This window comes from Phlebotomus papatasi, chromosome 3, assembly GCF_024763615.1.
Source record: "Phlebotomus papatasi isolate M1 chromosome 3, Ppap_2.1, whole genome shotgun sequence".
NCBI lineage: Eukaryota > Metazoa > Arthropoda > Insecta > Diptera > Psychodidae > Phlebotomus > Phlebotomus papatasi.
Genome location: NC_077224.1, coordinates 36214371 through 36233550, shown reverse-complemented (window position 1 = coordinate 36233550; position 19180 = coordinate 36214371). Strand labels below are relative to the sequence as shown.

General features: G+C 32.8%; 1 protein-coding gene across 4 annotated transcripts in view; it reads right to left on the bottom strand.

The window, feature by feature from the left end:
* The window catches only part of LOC129805495 (uncharacterized), a 55488-nt gene that overhangs the window by 22695 nt on the left and 13613 nt on the right, over positions 1–19180 (bottom strand). For 3 of the 4 annotated variants that reach the window (XM_055853449.1, XM_055853448.1, XM_055853451.1), the window contains exon 3: positions 1567–4274. In XM_055853449.1, coding sequence (XP_055709424.1) covers positions 1567–2418 — 852 coding nt within the window. In that variant the 5' untranslated portion in view covers positions 2419–4274. Of the gene's footprint in view, positions 1–1566; positions 6676–19180 lie in introns of those variants that run through there. The other variant, XM_055853450.1, reaches the window with a different exon arrangement.

The following is a 19180-nucleotide window of genomic DNA, read 5'->3' as shown; positions in this document are numbered from 1 at the left end:
CAGTTAGAATTAGTTTCTCGATACTAATTGAAGGTATAGTTAAGCTCTTCTAAAAGAGCTATAAAAGACTACTATATATAAAAGACTACTAAAAATATTTCAACAGGTGAGAAAACTAGGACTATCGTCGATAAAAAAAGATATTAAAAATTTAGAGTTTGCATAGAAAATTTCATTGCGCGGAAAAAACCGATATTTTACATCCAATTGAACTCCAAAATATCTGGAGGCCGAAAAGCAAATGAATTCAAATGAAATTTTTAAGTTCCATTGATTGAGCATTTCCGATTACACATATCCGGAGTCCAGAGTGGATTTTCTGTAAAATTATTTAAAATAAAAAAGGCAAAAACAAATGATCAGTGAAAAATAATTTTGAGCACATTAAATTTTGATTAATAAAAAAAAAAAACAAAATCTACAAAAATAGGTATAATACAATAATTAAATTCTAATTAAATAATTAAACAATTAAGTCTAATTAAATAAAAAAAACTCTTTGTTTTCTCTATGTCAAAATTTGTGTAATAATGGCACTGGTTGATCTTTTAGATCAGGAAAATTTCATTGCGTCGAAATTCACATTCCTGTCCTCAAATGTTTTACATAACGTCTATCCCACTCCTTCGTACTTTTCTTCTTCATTTGAACATTATACCAAATTTATTTTATTTCAATCTAATTTTCAATGTGAAAGAGTGAGATGTTGATATGCAAAACTTTTGAGAGAGAAAAGAATGTGAATTTTGATTTCAAGAGATTTTCCTGATCTAAAGGATGTGGGGGCGCCATAATATTCTAACTTCAGTACAGTTGAAAGTTGATCAAATTTAATTCTATACTACTTATTTGTAAGTAGCGAAAGGGCATTCTTTAAAAGTATTACAAAATCAACCTTGAAAACCTAGCTTGAAAAACACATTTCCCTTCAAGACAGAGGAAGATAGGCTTTGTCAAAATTGTAATGAAGTAAATTTGCGTTCTGTTACATTTTGCCCCGCATTAGGGCCCAAATAGATTGAGGGTGATCCTTGAGAATATTTAACCTATAAAATTTTACAGTAGATTTATAAGAAACTGTCATACACTAAAGTCTTTGCTTCATAGATTAAAGGACCTTTGTATATATTTTCTTAATCTAATCCTTTACTGCAAAATTTTACAAGATAAGTATTTTCAAGGATCAAGTTGAAACTATTTGAGTGCTTACTGTACTCAACATAAACGAAGTAGTCCGAAGTCATTTTCAAAGTGCTACTCGCAGTTGATGTACTTTGAAAGAATTTTTTTTAAAGATCGTAGTTTTAGCTTTTAAGTTATCGTGCTTGTTTTAGTAATTCTAGACAATTCTAGTAATTTCTCTGCAATTAAATCACGTAGTATATGAGTCAAACACTTTGTCGGCAAAAAAATATTTAAGGAGCGTGCAGAGGAATAGACCACGGGATGCTTAATCCAAGAACAAGTCCCACCGGTTGCCCATTATCTGCTTTTAGTATTCAAAATTCATCCCTTATCCGAACGAACCCTCAACTTTGACTGATGCCGTGACGACAAATGCTTTACCTCGATGTGATCGCAGGTGCACACACCCAGATGCCTATGCTCGGAGTCGCAGTACTCAGCAGGGCACCACTTGCCGTTGGGCAGAAGTGGATCGTAGGCATAGGGTACGGCATAGGCGTCGTCCACTTTGATGGTGACCGTTGGTGCATTGGGATCGGTGGGCTCCATAGCGTCCATCTTGCGGGCTCGATAGACGCTGCACTTGCGCTCCAGTGGTACGGGCAGCTGGAGGGCTAGTGTAGGGCTACCCTGACGCGTGACGTGCCCAGGGGAGGCGATCGGTGTGGCGGGAGTTACGAAGATGCTGTCGGCGACGGGATGGAGACCCTCCTTGTGCGGCTGATCTATGATCAGGAGAAGGTTGGAGGACGGATCGCCGGCCGGTGTAAGGCCTGGTGATGGTGGTGGCGTTGCATCGGCACGCGAAACTAGGGGGAAGGTGGCTGTGGCGGACTTAATGAGCTGCTGCCGATGGATGTCATGTTGCGGCGGCGTGGGCGACGTCGGTTTTTGGCACTGTGTGTCATAAGAATGGAAGTGCTGGTGGTGTGGGTGGGCATGGTGGGGAGTATGGGGGCTGCCCGGACCCCCTTCGGCTACTGTCATCTTACTGCCATGTTGGGCATAGCTGGCGCTAAGTTTCCGACTCTGGGCATATGGGGTTCGCAAATAATTCGGCGGCAACTGGTGGAAGGGCCTACTTTTGGTGGGTGTTGCAGGTCCGGCCGCCTTAGCGGCTAACTTATCCTTGAGACCCTGCTTGAGTAACTCACGATTCTTGTTGTTCTGCTGACGCTGCTGTTTTCGTGCCTGACGCGAGCCCAGTGATGCTCCCGCCGCCGCCGCATACATTTTTCACCAATTGCGTGGTGTACGTCTCTAATTAATTAAATGTTCACCTACTGTACAAAAAAAAAATAGAGTCGCTTACTCTCCTGGAAAAATATTTTAGCTCGTTCAGTGTCCTCTCAAATGGACACTAATGGCATTTCATGGAGATAATTATTCGCGTGAGTTTTACACTATTTTTCATTTGTTTGTTGCCGAGCTTAGAGGGGAGGACTCTCTGATGTAAAAAAAAAACAAGCCAACTCAATGACTCTTCACCCTCACCTTCAGACACAATTTCATTAGATTTTAGCTGTACTTTTCCCGTCAATTGTCCACCTGTCTGACCAATGGAAATGCCCGTGCATTGTGAATTTTTTAAAAAGGGTTTTTCTTCTTTGATGTCTTTCTTAGTTGATTGCTCTATTCGTAAGAAAGTATCCAAAAATAGTTGGTAAACATTTTTTTTTTTACAAATTTTTCCTGGTTGTTTTTTTTTTTAGTCAATTCCAATACTTTTTAGCGCATTTGCATTTAAATACCATGGAGGGTGGTAAAAGGTGTAGTTAATTTTTTTTCTTTTGTGCTTCTCTTATAGAATAAAAGAACTATTCGTGACATTGATGTGCTCTCACTCTCAGTATAATGGATTTTTGTGGCTGTTGCCTTGATATTAATTTATATTGTGCTTTTGTGGTTTCAAATAAGACATCATTCTAGCTTTTTCTTTCTTTCTTTTTTTTCTTCTATACTTGGTATTCGATGGGTCGGATTGTAGCTGTATATTTTCAGGTTACTATTTTTCTTTAAATTCTTTTATACCATCTGCAATTTCTCCTTATTTTAAAATATACAAATTACATGGACAAAGTACAATCTCTATCTATTAGCGCGCTTGTGATTATTCTCTGCAATATCTTTTCTTCAAATTGTTATTGACCTCTGGTCTTGTAAAAATTAAGGAGAAATAGCTTATGAAAAAATATCATACAAAAATGTTTTATCAAAAATTCTTTGTAATCAATTTACGTACAATTACTCTTCTTTTTTTTAAATAATTTTTCTCTTCAACAAATGATTGCTTTTCTTTTGTGAACACTTACACCAATTAACTTGTCTTCATGCTAAGTTACCATACAACATCAAATTGTTTTTTTCTTTTTGTTCTAAATACTTCGTTTAACACTTCAAACTATAACTTCTTTTTGCCATTGAGAAATAATTTGAATTTCTATACGATATTGTCTCCCATCATTATTTATTGTCATTATCCAAAATGACAATTTACAACAAGGATATTTTTCATCAACATAAATAGCAACTTTTCTATCAATTGCCTGTTTTTTTTCTCACATTCAAAATACAGTATTTTTTCTTGGGTTTTTTTTTTTTTTTTTGGAAAAAAATTCTACAATTTGTATGGGTGTATTTTTTGTGTCACTAAATGTTTTGTAAATTCATTCTCTTTCCTTAAAAAAATTGTGGTATCAATAAAACTGGTAACCAAATGAACAATAAGACACTTAAGGCTCTTACAATTATATTGTTGTTCTTCTACTTACAATATAAGCGCTTTAATTGTTAATAACACACTTAATCTCTAATGCAATGATTCTTCTCAGGAATTGGAGATGCGACTTTCTCTTGACTCACCCCCAAAATAATAAAAATATCCTCTCTATCCCACACCAAATCTTATTGTATCATCTGTTTCTTATTGTTTCAATGGTTTCATCATCTTTTAGATTTTCAATACAAAACTAATAAATTGTGACACGCAACAGAAATCATCAACAATTTTTTTTTGTCTTATCCAACTTTATCAACTCTTAACATAAATATTTCCTATTTCTTTTTTTGTCTTCCCACAACAAGTTCCTCTGAAATAGAAATGATTTACGAGATTTTTGTTAAAAAAAAGTGCCACATGATATGGGATTTCCGATGAGTGATTTGTGACAAAACCCTATATGTGTTTTCTTGTACTTCTGTGCTGATATATGTGTTCAAAAGTTACTTGTGAGAAGAAAGCAACAGCCCGAAATCTCTTGGATGAGTGCCCAAGAATTACGTATATAAGAATCGTGATATGATAATTCATAGGGATTGAATTCCATCACTATATGGTCGATTGCAATGCGTGAATAGCATTAATATCATAACAATCGATTTCTTATTTGTGGTCGCCCTGTCCATCTGCACATGCTTCGATAAATAAACCTCAATTCACCACTCTTCGGGTACAAATGTTGTTGACTGTTGACACGCAGAAAAAAAATTCTCTAGTGGTTCTTGCGCGTTTATTATCACAATATTTTAGCGAAAGCATACTCCAGTGTAATGGAAATGCAGTAGAGGAAAAGTTTTTTTTTATTTAATTATTTTTGATTTTAGAATATGATAAGACAGCTGTAATGCATATTTTTTTCTCTCAAATGCTATTTCGTTTGTAAGTTTTCACAAAGTTCACTAGAGAAATTTATGAGCTTAGCTAATTTAACTTTTTAGAACATTAAGGACATTAATGAAACTTTTCACCATTGATTTTACTTATTTAACCATAAAGTTTAAACTTAATCCATCTGAAAAGGCTATCTTGAATCAAAACTTTTCTTTGCTATTTCTCGTGGAGAACGGGGCAGTTGTGGATATTTCTATATAGCTTGAAAGTCCAGTAAATTGTGTTTAAGTTTCATCTAAGCTGTAATTTTTGTTTCGCCAATGACTTAGTGAAGAGTAGTATTTCAGACCAAGAAAATATATAAGTTCTAATAGAGAAACTACACCCCTAACATTTTACGCCAAACTTAAATTAGCTATGGAACAATATTGCTGTACTTAGTTTTTAAATATTTTGTATTATAATGCAAACTACGTTGGAAAGGGGTATTTTAAGACCTATTTTTTATCAATACGAAACAACCAGCTGTTAAATTACACTACTACCCTATTTTCCCTACTTCATAAAAATACAAAGAAAAAAACCACAGAACATAACAATTTAAAAAAAAGTATTTTTTTTAATTGGTTGAGATAATTGAAAAAAAAATCGTGGGAAAAAGGTTCAGACCCTTTTTCTAACATATCCATCGTTTAAATTTGTTAAATGCTATTTGATGCATTTCGAAGCAACTCTTTGAAGCAATATTAAGCAAAATTATTGTCGTTATTAACTTACTTCTTTACTTCTACAACTATATAAGATAGTGAAATTATAGGGTGGTCGGAATAAACATAAAACATAAAAGATTTTATCAATCACATTTAGGTTTTGAAGGTTTAAACCGTTTAACGACGAGACACTTTTTACGGACTGAAAATCAAGAATAAAAATTAAACTGAAAAATATAATCAATGATAAAAGTCTTGGAAAGTCCAACAGAGCCTGATTTTGTATTCGGTATATTTTATGCTTCTATGAACGGATAGGGACAAAAATAGCCCAAAAATTGAAGTAATTTTTCTGACAATACGAATGAATAATATTTTTCGCTTTAATGAAAAATATTACGTATGAGTATTGTAGTTTATATTGCCAAAAGGGTTTTGCTTAAAAAAAATGGAAGTATAAAAAATAAATAAAATCAATTATGAATTTGAGAATTTAAAACTCGCCATTTTTGAGCTTAAATATTTACTACATAGTAAATAGCTAGAGACTTGCAAAATATATCCTAGATTCCTTCAACCTTCTACTTTTCAATTATGAATAGACATAAGAAAAAAATAACTTTAAGTATTCAGGAAAAATTATTTTCTTTATGGGACACCGGTGTTCCAATTGTCCTTAAAAGGTTAATGAAAGCCGCTTGTGTCTTTTCTTCCCAATCACGCGTATCACGTTTAAAATCTATTACTGATTAAAAAAAATTTCGCAATTTTTTTATATAGGCTTTCAGCCAATAAAATGAACTACTATTATACAAACTATAAGCAAGCGGTCACGAGTGGTTTGATAATTATAGGGGAAAGTGCCCATGCTTTGCACGGTCCCAAGCTTTATAATGACTAAATTTTTCCTACGTTTTTCAATAAATGTGACTCATCGCACCTATATTTTAAAAACTAGTGTCCTGTTTTTAAAATATATTGCAGAGTCACATTTATTCAGAGACATGGGGCAAATTTAGTCATTATGCAGCTTAGGACCGTATAGAGCATGGGCACTTTTCCCTACCGATCTGAATTTAGTTGCATTTTATTCCGGCCACCCTGTATTTAGCGGAAGGCTTTCAGGTTTCACATGCACTCACTTTGGCTCCGAATACTTAATATTATTCCTATATTCCTTTAATGAATCTAACCTATCTTTGCCAATATATTTTATTAGTTAGTCTTATGTCACACGTTTCTTGAGAAATTATGACAGATTCATTAAGAATATGGGAAAAATATGAAATGTTTGAAGCCACAATGTGTGCGAAGTCTTAAAGTTTTCCCTTTATTCCATCCCTAATAAATATATGTTCTTTTTTAAATCTCTTGATATTTCAATGATAAATCTCTTGATAGTTCAATGCCAATAAATCAAAAATATTGTAAAATGTAAAGAATATAAGCTATATTAAATATATATATAAATTTATTAGGGGTGGCATCAAATGGAGTATGGCATTAAATAGTTCATCTACCCCCTACCCTTAAAAAGTTTTAGAATTAAGTAATAAACTATTCATATCAGTCTTTTAAAAATAGCATTGAAATTACTGAAAACTCATCTATTTTATTAAGGAAAATAGGTGAAATTATTAAGAATCTCATCTAATAAACTGTTATATAATAAAAAATATAACTGTTAAATAATAATAAAAATAAGTTATATTAAAAATTAAATTTAATTAGTTCATAATAAATTCTATTGTCCATTATTCCGTTGTCGAAAAAAATGATTTTTTTTATATTAAATTTGCTTGTTCTAAACTGAACTTAGTAATTATGTCGAAGTGCCCCATTACCTATATATAATTTTGGTATTTTTTTTTATTTTTAAATTACATTTTCCTTTATTATTGAATCATTTTTTTATTTATTAATAAATCGCTAAAGATTTAAAAAATATAGGTTGAAGTTACAAATAGTTAAATTTACCAGACAATAAAGTTTATTTTAAAAAATGTGTTATATTCTAAATTGCTCTTTAATATATAGTTCTATATGAGAACCTCTCTAGTTTTCTTATACTGGACTTAGTCTTAATACAATTCATATACGATTAGCATGAACCCGCTCCATTCTCCAAAGAAAAGGATGACAATAGCCTAAATATATATTTTTTTAACCCAAGATATGATCGCACATTTTATCTTTTAAAATGAGATATCTTATTTTGAAGCTCATAAATAAATTAATGTTCACATTTTTTTAAAAGAATACAAAATCAATCACAAAGCAGAGTTTGGGGCACCACCGAACAAGCCATTTTCCAACAATTATAAATGTCGCCAGTGTAGCTTGAATAGCAAAATTTTTCCTCTCCCATTTCTTACTGTTCTCCTTCTTTTCGATTAAGAACACTTTAATGGCAAGAGAGTCAAAATTAGGGGTCAGAAAAAATTTTTTTTTGGCTTTTTAGAACAAAAATATGAAAAAATTATTTTTGGTTCACAGGTAACCTAATCGTCCGCAAAATGTTAAATGAGTTAATCAAGGCGGATTGATTGGCGGTTTATTTTTCGATATTATCGCAAAAAAATCTGAAGAGCGCGCAAAATTTGAAATTCAGGTAAAATTTTGCCCACGAATCCCGATAATCCCGAAAGCCAAAATCCCGAATGGGCCAAAATCCCGAATTCTTAAAAGTATCACAGCTACTCCCACGATTGTACCCGCGCTTTTTGGAGGCAAAGGGAAATCTTCTGTGTCTTGGGAAATTATTTTAAACATTTTCCTAAATATAATTTCATCCCTTTCAGGATTTTGAAAATTCGGGATTTTGGATTTCAGGATTTTGGCTTTCGGGATTTTGGCCTTTTCGGGATTTTGGCGTTCGGGATTTTGGCTGCCACAGCTTTAGTTTTATGCATTCTTAGTTATTGATTTTAAATATAGCAGTGGTTTTTGCGAATTATTCACATCTTTAATATATTCATTATAATAAAGAGTTGTGGAGAATGTCCAAAATAACTTTAATGGGTGAAAAAAAAGAGATTTTTACTGGTGCCCCAGAAACCGTTCGGTGGTACCCTAGGTAGTTGGAAAAGAGCGAAAAATGCATAATTTTCCTTCGCGAGCCATGTTAACATCATCCTTATATGCGTTAATATGCAACCTATACCCAAGGCTATAACATGGAATAAGCAATACTTTTCTAAAATACACATTTTTCTTGGGTAATTCAGTCAAAACCGCAGCTTTCAAAAGTATGCGGAAGTACCACAGTTTCTCCTACTATTAAGAACAAATTGATCAGTTATTCAAAAATTAAAATATTCACGAATTGCAGTTAGTGTTTTAATCTCAGTTTAAATTAAATGAGATACGCTGTCTGTACCAAACTGCCCCTTTAACAAATTCACTGACTAACTTGGGTAGTTAATACATTTTTTCCAATATGTTCAATATTTTACAAGAACTATAATTTTTCAACGTGCCAACAATCGATGTGAAAGAATTGATTTAATCTTTAGTGTATTTGCCACAAAAACCTCAAAAGTTTTGTCATCGCAAAATATATTTCAGCATACACTTTCAACTTGAAGCTCTTTTTTTGTGGGGCATTTTCACTTGAATGATTTGTTAGTTTTCTACAGTCATCCTGAATGTCAAGGGTTCGTGTTTTCGTTATAATAGAGCAGAGGAAAAAATATGTTACTGGAGTAGTTTTTTTTTGTACAATTTCAGCACTATCGTCATCCAATCCTCTCGAGACAATTTCCAACATTATTTTTTGCTAAATAAGCAGTATGGCTTCAATGTAATGATGACTGTGAGTTGAAGATTATAATACGGTTTAGCTAACAATGGTGAAGAAATGAATATTAAAGTAAATATTAAATTGCTACATTATTGTATTACTCTCCAGAAAGATCAACAACTAAATTCTATGATGAAAATTCACGTGATGGTTCTCTAGAGAACACTATATTATGCTCTAATCCTTGCTCTCTAAACTAAATAAACGATTGTTAAGAGAAATTTCTATGGTGTTTCTGGAAGATAATAATCTAAAATTAATTCTAAAATTTCACAAAAAGAATCACTGAAATTCGTACAAATTTTTAATTTTTAAATAATTACAGTGAGAAGAAAGTTTAAAATATTCAATGTTATAATTTCTTACTTATAGAGCAGAAACTGTCCAAAGACGTTGAGGTTGTGGATTTGAAGCATGACCTTCTATAGCATACTATTAAGTAGCGAAATAAAGTAATTGAATTTATGAAATTTCCTTTAGTAGAAAATTTCACATTTTCACGTAAAAACGTTACAGCAAAATATTAATCGATACAATAGACGAATTGCTCTCATAAACTTCTTACATAATATATTCCCACAGTTTTTTTTTTTTGCTTGTAATCTCTTTTTACAGAGCACATAATTCTTTCACCAGAAAACACCCTCAATGAGGTGTTGCAATAAAATGGTTTATGCATAAGAATGTTGAGAAAATGTTAAAGAATTGTATTTTATTTACCAAGGAGATGGTTTAAGCAACTAACAAAATGGGAAAGAAAGATCTAAAAAGATTCCGATTAAGAGAGTCAAAAGAATCACCTTTCACTTGCAAGATAACTCTCCCGATGATTTTATGTATTGAAATTAAATCTAGGTTATATACTGCTAATAAATGAGACTTCCGTCACTGACTCTCTCCCTGTCAAAGTGCCATGCCAAATACTTGGCAGAAATACGGTGAGAACAACCAGGGTGCTTCTTGGCACTCTCAGAACCATTTAGCATGGGTGACCATTTGAGGGGTGGCTCTCAGGTTGACGAAGGTGGGAGCGTCATAGTAAAACGTATTATATGAACACTATTCAGCCACATAGATTCACATTTATATATGTATATAATCGATACTAAAGGTCACTGGTAAAGTTTTTCTCTTCTTTTTTTTTTGGGGCTCAAACCCTCAACGACATCACTCCAAAAATTTGTTTCGTGAGAACGACCCAGAAGAAAATCAGCAGAAAAAGAATTGATGTAAAATGTAAAGTGAAAAGTGATATTGCTATATGTATAAGAGTGAACATTTCCCCATGGATAACCATTCGGGTTTCCTTCCGTGAATGAATAGAAAGTGAAATCTCTTGGGAGATTATATGGAAATATATCCAGACAAATGTGTTAAACATTGACAATGGAGAAAATCTCACTAGCACTGAAGGGGGTGCAACACCATTCGCTAAACGGGCAGTTTTGAGAAAATGTTTTAGACAATCAAGCTTTAAAGCTTTGTAAAATATAATCCACAAGTAATTAAACATTTAATGCCATTTAATACTTTAGCAGTCCCATTGTTGTCTCTTATTGGGTAATACTTTTGAGTAACTTAAATCCTTTCAGTCTCTAGCCAATCAGAAAATGCGATACGACTTAAATATTTTGTGATTAAATATTTAATTACAAATGTATAATATTTAATTCTGATTAAGGGCAAAATTACATTGGCAATAAAATGCTCACCGTCTAAGCCTCACCCTATTTCGTTAATTTACGTATTTTCATTGCGATTCTTACGCAAATTCTCAATTAACGTATTACCTTATCTCATACTCCGGTGGCACCAGGTGAAAATAATATAAGAAAATTAAAGAAATAAATCGAAAATACGATAAACGGTGAGCAAAAAAACTGTACGAGAAATTAATCGTTCAGTTTTTTCGCTCACTGTTCATCGTTTTTCCGTTTTATTCAATTTTCTTATATTATTTTCATCTAGTGTCTCCAGAGTATATGATGAGGTACGGTAATTGAGAATTTGCGTAAGAGTTGCAATGAAAATACGTAAATTAACGAAATACAGTGAGGCTTTGACGGTGACGGTGAGCATTTTGCTGGTCAATGTGATTCTGCCCTAAAAGATAAAATTGTGGTACTTTTGAATTGTAACACCTTCGAAATAAATCTTTTTTCTTCCATTTTTAATAAAACTGAGCTCTATAATGCAATTTAGCTTCATAATTCGTTGAAAGGGCTTCAAAGGTGATACAATTCAAAGATACTCCACTTCTCCCTATCTTCATTTTCTATTCAAAAAATCTCTCTAATGAATTTAAAGAATTTGTTTTATAGAAACACATTAACATAATGATTTACTGTCTGTAACATATCGATTCTATCACTTACTATTGTATCTGCATTAATGCATGTTGTACATTTTTTAAAAGAACAATAAACATTCTTCTAAAAAATGGGGTAGCAAAACGTCCCAGGCTTAGCGAAATGCTTAAACTCGTGACTTAGGTGCTATACTTCGAAAGTACTTTCGCATCATTTACCGTTTACCGGTGCTCAACCGATTTGAACCAATTCATAAATCATTAAAAAGATCCCCCAAAATAGTTTCAAGAGTATAAAAAAATTGTTTTCTGCGAAAAATTACTTTGACTTTAAAAAACCGTTATTAGGAATGATTTAACGAGGTTTTCGTATAAGGACAAAATGTCCGCCTGGATATTCTCAGAAACATATCCAAAAATAAAAAAAATCTTACAATGCATTTTCGAGCAATCTCAAAGAACATGGTTTTGGGGAAAAATGAGGAGCATATTAATAATCCCAGGGTCGCCTTATGGGGGGTTCCTCGAAGGTCCCAAGTCTCTATCTCTATCATTTTGACTCTAGGGGTGGTAATGGCCGGATGTCCAGACGGACAGACGGTCAAAGAGCGTGACATCAAACAACTCGAAACTTCAGATTTCGAAAATTCTATCAAATTACGACCTCTGGGGGATAAGGAGTCGAAATATATACACCGAAAGAAATTTAATTAAGAAACTTGCATAAAGTGGATGGTGTGGGTCGTGTGTAGATCCAATCAGCATAATTTTTTTTTGTACAATATAGGTCTGTATAACAACTTTTTCTATGATAATGATTCTAATGGATTTAAACGGTTTTTTTTTATTAATTAGTTTTGGTGAACTAGTAAAATATTGGCATCACTAGTGGCAGAAAAGTCAGTTATTGACGAGCAGGAATTTTGACGATGAAAGTATCATGATATAGGCGGACTTTTATTACTACAGCAAGATACCCAAAATCTGGATTTCCACTAGAAAGTTAATAGAGAAGTATCAGAATCTTCTAAAGACCTTACTGCCCCCTTTCATTCAGACCTAGCTCATTGAAGATGTGATCTTTTAACAAAACAACGCGTTTTATAATGGTTCTATGAGAAGAAATTGAAGGTTCTTAACCAGACAGCGCCTTGTTAGGGTTTAAATCCATTAGAAAAACCTGTGGGTGATACTATACTATACAGTTAAATTTTTGAGGCTGCTGTCAACACAATCCAAGCTTAGCGCTTAAACTGCCATAAAACGGGTGTGGAAGGAAATTACTGGAGAGTCACTTTACAATATAATATGTGAGCATAGCAAATCACTTCTAGTGTGTTATTCTGAATAAAGACGACCGCATAGAATAAAAAAAAATATGTTTTTAAATTTTCATCCTAGGTTTTTTCAAGCAATTACAATTATGGATTTAATCTTCGAATCTTTTAATCGTATTAAAGTAAATATTTTTAAACTCGTTCCGTATGAAATTTGAAATTTTCTATCCGTTGCATCACAAAAGGTGGTCACAAACAAGATGACCGGTATTACGGGTATTACACTCAAAGTGGCCGGAATACTACCGAAAGCAATGTCTATATTTTTTTTAATTTTTCAATATTTTAGGAACTGATTTAAAAAAAAAAAGAACAAATATGATAAACTAGTTTTCAAGGTTCCATACAATCCTCCCGAAAAGGAAGTAACAAGAAATTTCAATACGTATTAAAAATATTGCATTTTAAACTTAGGGCTTCTTTGCTTATTTGCAACTATGCTGAAATTTGGCACACTTACCCTATATTGTACAAAAAATTAGGCTGATCGGATCTATACACGACCCATACCACCCACTTTATGCAAGTTTCTTAATTAAATTTCGCTGGGTGTATAACTCAAAATCGAGAGATTATTGTTATATACAACTCTTCCTCTGGAATTTGAGCAATAAAATATTTAAGCCAATTTGATCTAATAAGATCAGCGCGTTCACGTGATCTACAAGTTGTCAGTTTAAAATAAAGAAGCATCATACCGTACGTTTAATCTAATATTTTAATTCTCAGTTTGTCTATAATTGTTTGTCAGTGAATAATACATCGCGATGTCAAGAAATTTGTATTATACAGAATTTCCCTAAGTCTTGTGTATAATTTGAACTTTTCGCCACTCCTGCAAAAGGACTAACTTTCTTCAGAACACGTATTAGAATAGCGGTTAAACTGGTTAAACTCATTTGTCATTCCCATAAAACTTTGGGGTGAAGTTGTGAGACTTCTCATAACTTTCATAAATTTGTAATAAAACTTGTAATAGTTGAAATATAACAAAAAATGAGATTATAAAACTCCTGCGAAACCAAAATTATTTTATTACATTGTAGGACATCTCAGAATTACCAAGAATAAATTAAAATTGTAGAAACACTTTGGAAAAGTTTTTAAAAAAGACACTGAAGGTTTCATTTTTATAGCAGCGTTATTTTTTCGGATTGAAAAAAATATTACAGTAGAGTCTCGTTATAGTCCATATTTGGTTTCGGATTTGACACTTGGGTCGCACTATAGTCCATGTCGTTTTTTTAAATTATCAACGACTTTTAGTATTGAAATTGCTCGACGGCTTCCACTTTCTTTGCGATTGTGGTACTTGTCCTTGCTCTCTTCATTATGGATCACAATTATCACAACTACTTAATAAAGTTTGCCAAAAATATTAAAATAATTATGCTTGTTGCGTACAAAAAACATAACCTCTAACATAAAATCAGTGTTTTGAAATCAACGGTCGATAAATTGTGGACTATAGAGATATGGCCTATAGCGAGACTCTACTGTATATATCATTTTTTTAATATGTTGACCATGTTCTGTGTAGAATTTCAGGTCGTTAGATTTTGGAAAAAATAGTTTTCTGGATTTTTTTTATATTTTCATGTTCAGTTCTAGACAACACTAAAGAGAAAAAAAAACAATGTAAAAATTTCTTTTAAGGGTTAATGATGTGTTCCCCTCATTCAATCTTGCATCGAAATTTTCTAACGTTCAAAAGTTTTTAAATCGTCCCGATCATCTTAAAAGTTAAAAAGTCTTTAGTTTGACATTTTCATTTCAACTTCAATATTGTAAAGTTTATCACTTTCTGCTTAAAGGGGTTTCCCTAATTAGGAAGCTAAAAACGAGCTGATTTTCGCAAATTTTTTTTAAAAACAAAGACGTAACCAATCTTCAAATCTTTAGTATATGGTAATACATATTTATAGTGCTAAAATATTCTTTTTCAAAAATAAAAATAAAATACAAAATGGTGGGCAAATGAATAGTTCACTGGAGCGCTGCATCGCAGCACTCCCAAATTGATGGGATATCTGCACAAAAAAACCAGAGATATTGCGTATTACGGACGGCCGGACGGCCGGCCGGACCCGAAATTGGCGGCTTATGATTTTCGGCATCAGGGGTGTTCAAAACATATACCCTGTGAATTTCAGCTCGATCTGAGCACTTTTAGAAAATCCGAGGATTACAATAGGTGTGATTAGAAGGAATTACACCTAATATAGATCTCTTTTAATCTCTTAATTACGGGAACCCCCTTAAGGGTGAAGCCCAGGAAGCCTGAATCACGGTCTATATTTTTTATTGTTTATATCGATAGATAAACAATCCAAAAATCCATAAAAAATTCAAAAGCGATTCGTACGTGTTTCACTATAAAATTGAAAACCTTTTTGGATTATTTTTCTTAGACACGAATTACAAGCCAATTAGGGAGTGCTGCGACGTGGCACTTCAGTAAACTACTCATTAGTCTGACTTTTTCTTTCGAAAAAATTAATTTCAACACTTGAAATATGTATAAGCATATGCCGTAAATGTCATTAAGCTTGGTCTTTTTCTCTTCATTCAAAAACACAAAAAAATCGCGGAAAATTGTTAAGTTTCGGTTTTATAATTCAGCCTGAAAGATATTTGACATTTTAAAATTGAAGACCTTATTTGAGAATGCAGATCTCCTTTTAAAAATCAGTTTAAAGATTTAATACTTAAAGATTTATTTCAGAATTGAGGGGTATATCATGTCACGAAGAATATATTCTATAGAATGTTTGACAGATTGCTATGCTAATCCAAAATATCATATGAGTTCTATGTCAATGTGTATCGAAGTTAAGGATAAAACCATTTTAAATTTTTTACATTTCTTTCTCAAAGATGGAAGTTCAACATGTAACTGGAAGTTCCAATAGAATATCAAGCATGCCTAAACAGATGTAAACACAAATATCTTCTTTCGAGCGTGAAAGAATTTTTATTTGGAAGAAAAAATCTTCTGTATTTCCCTTGGAAAATCTGCATTGATTTTCAATGCGGCATCATGCCATTCACTCTCAATACAAGTCCATATAGTTAATTCATGAAGGATGTAATCTCTGAGATTGAATAGTGATTTGCCTCTTGGGATTTTGATTACAGCATTGAAAATTCACCTTTTTTTTCCAATCACTCAAATTGGGAAATCACGTCAAACCGAACCACCCCTAGAGTTATAATGGGCTAGAATGCCCATTGAATAATGACGAGAAATATTAAAAATTGCTAGTATGACCTCATTGTGCAAATTTCAAAATTGACTGCGACTAAAGTGATGTGGAAGTGTGGGAGGGCACTTTAGTGGTTGACAATGATTAGGGGGTTTTCCAGGGGATTCATTTGGACATGTATGACGTCAATTATGTTTTTGTTGAGGGGGGGGGGGTTACTTTGAAATCACAATACAAGTACTATTTATGCAATTGAATACTGGCAATTTGCACTCATTTGCATTCATATTTCCCGGCATATGCAATTCATCTCGATGGAGTGCATTTGGGGTGTTCCACCCTGTGTGTTTGAGTTACCTCCTTCACATGGTAATCTCATCATTCATCAGTGACAAAATGTCATGTTAGAGGGAATGGTAAGGAGCAGAATATGGGGCTGAAATTGGAAGGTACATAATTAACCATAAAGTACACTATATTGAGGGCATGGATTATATTGCGATGAAAATTCCCACAAGTAATAAAAGTTGTCTGTTTGCCCGGATTAAAACTCACTGAAAACACGAAATTTAATTTTAGTATTTCCTCGGGATTTCCTCATAAATAGAAAACAATTATCTAGTGGCTCTTTTCAAAAGTCTGACTTTGATATGTGCGGAGGCATATGGGGATTTCCACAAACTGCAATTTTCCCAGGAAGAACTAATTTTAAATGTATGGACAATCCTTTGGGGAAGACAGGTGAGAAATCGTTAGCTTTCGAAGCAAACTTTTATATTTATAGAGATTTTGACTGCTATTTTCATTTGAGTGGCCAAAAATGGTAGAAAATCACAAGATATTGATTTTTTCTTCACAGCACAATGCATAAATAAATTTAACCAAAAGAGTCAAAGGTAGGAGAATATATTAGTTTAACTATTTTCTTTTGACCTTTTTTTTCTACAATAAAAAAGAAGTATAAACCCTCCCTAAAAATCTCTGTGTGAATTTCATGTCATTTTTCCTCCACATTTTCTCACCGCATTAATCATTCTCATTAGCTAAATGATGTCTATAGATTAGTGACTCAGGAAAATGCTGCGTTATATTTTCAAAATGATGATAATTTTGCTCAATTTTACTTCTAATCAATTTCTAAATGAAACACTCTAAATATTTGTTAAGTGGTGTTTTTTTCTGGTCCCAAAAAAAGTCAATTAAAACTACTTTTGGAGCTGAATTTGAGAATTATAATAGAAGGTGGTGAAAAAGAGCTTCAGAAGCTCTCTCTGGGCTTTTTGCTTTTAGATCATAATGAAATCCTTGGACTTTTTACAATTATTCACACTTGTTTTAATAGATATTCCGATTTTTTCTGCATCATTGCACAATATTTAACACGTCGTTTTAAAATCATCACAGACATTTTTTTTTTTTTGAAATTATCATTGCACTTTTGCACGTCATCGACCACTTTCCTATTCACTTTTTTTCGCATAATGCATTTGGAAAACTTTTAGTACATATGATAACTTTTTATTAATATTTTTATTATCCTATTGTGTGCTATTTCACTTGGCAGAGGGGTATTTTTGTGTAGTAAAAAGACACATTCACACAATTTTTTTTTTTAGAAAGAATTTATACAATGTTTCTTTTTTATTGTGGTGAACAGAAACTGAACTTTTGCGGTAGAATGTTTTGCTATATTATGCAAAATATCTGTCTTGTCATTTTATTTGGATTTATTTTTTTTTTTTGGTTGAGGAAGAAGTTTGGAAAAATTTTAGAAAAAAAATAACTCAAATATGGAGCAAAAATGGGTTTTAGAAAAAATAAAACAAATATATTTTGAACCGAGCGATTTGGGAAACTTTGTGAGCGGTTTGAAGGAGTAAGTTACACTGAAAACTATAATGTGAAAGTTTTCTCTTCAACTATCCATATATGAATTGGGGAGACTCTAATAAAATCCAACCAATGAAAAGCCACTGAGTGACTCCTAGTGCCATCTGCCACTCACGAGAGGATTCCAAGCAAGTCCACCCACACTTGCTGGAGAAAGGAAGGTATCCTTGTTTCGCTATTCCACCTGATTTCTCACCTGTTTCACTTTTGCCCCATGATATGCCCCAAGAGAAAATTTCACTGCAATTAAACCACAATTTGCCCATTCAGCACTAACGTAACCCACACAATGTTTGGGATGGAAACAAAAGGACATTTCACTAAAATGGCCTATTCCTTGTAAAGAAAAAATAATAATATAGCAGCAATTTTGCTAAAGAGCTCGCAGGATAAGCTTTATTTTTTTTATATATCCATCCTCAACCATTTAGTGAACTAAAAAAAGAGCTATGTAGAAAAAAGCCCATCCGGAGACACAGGTGAATTATTCATGATATTGTGAATATCCGGTCAATTCTCATTCACAATTCACAACTGCCACTGCTTTTCCGGTTCAAGGTGGCCAACAAAAAAAAAACTAGCTTAAAATGTATAATGCTCCTTCTGTCTTGTATATTTGCAAATCAATAAAAGTGCAAATCCCAGAACAATTCTGTTGAAAATCAACAAGTATACTCGTGCTTTTTCGCTATTTGGTCACGTAAGGTGAATTTGCAATTCCTCAGATAATTTGAGAAAACAATAGCCATAAAATTTAATTATTTAGTATCTTCCATAGCGAGAATAGGATGGTTTCACTAGAAGTCACTTATTCCAACAAATAATTCAACATCACCTGATTGTCTATCTATATCTATATCATAATCACGCATTACATAAGGATAGGAAAATGTTTTTCCACAGAATTATGAGGGAACTTTCTCTCAATTCACCTGAAAACTTTCATAATTTATAGCACAATTGAGGTTTTTGTCCTTATGATTCTCAGAAATTCCCTTCAAAGTGGTTCAACGAGAAGTTTATGCTTTTACAGAAAAGTTTCTTATTTTTGATAAATTAAATCACAACCACCGCAGATCACAGCATTAAATAAGTTTTTACTGAGGCAAAATTCAATTTTGAAAAGCACTTT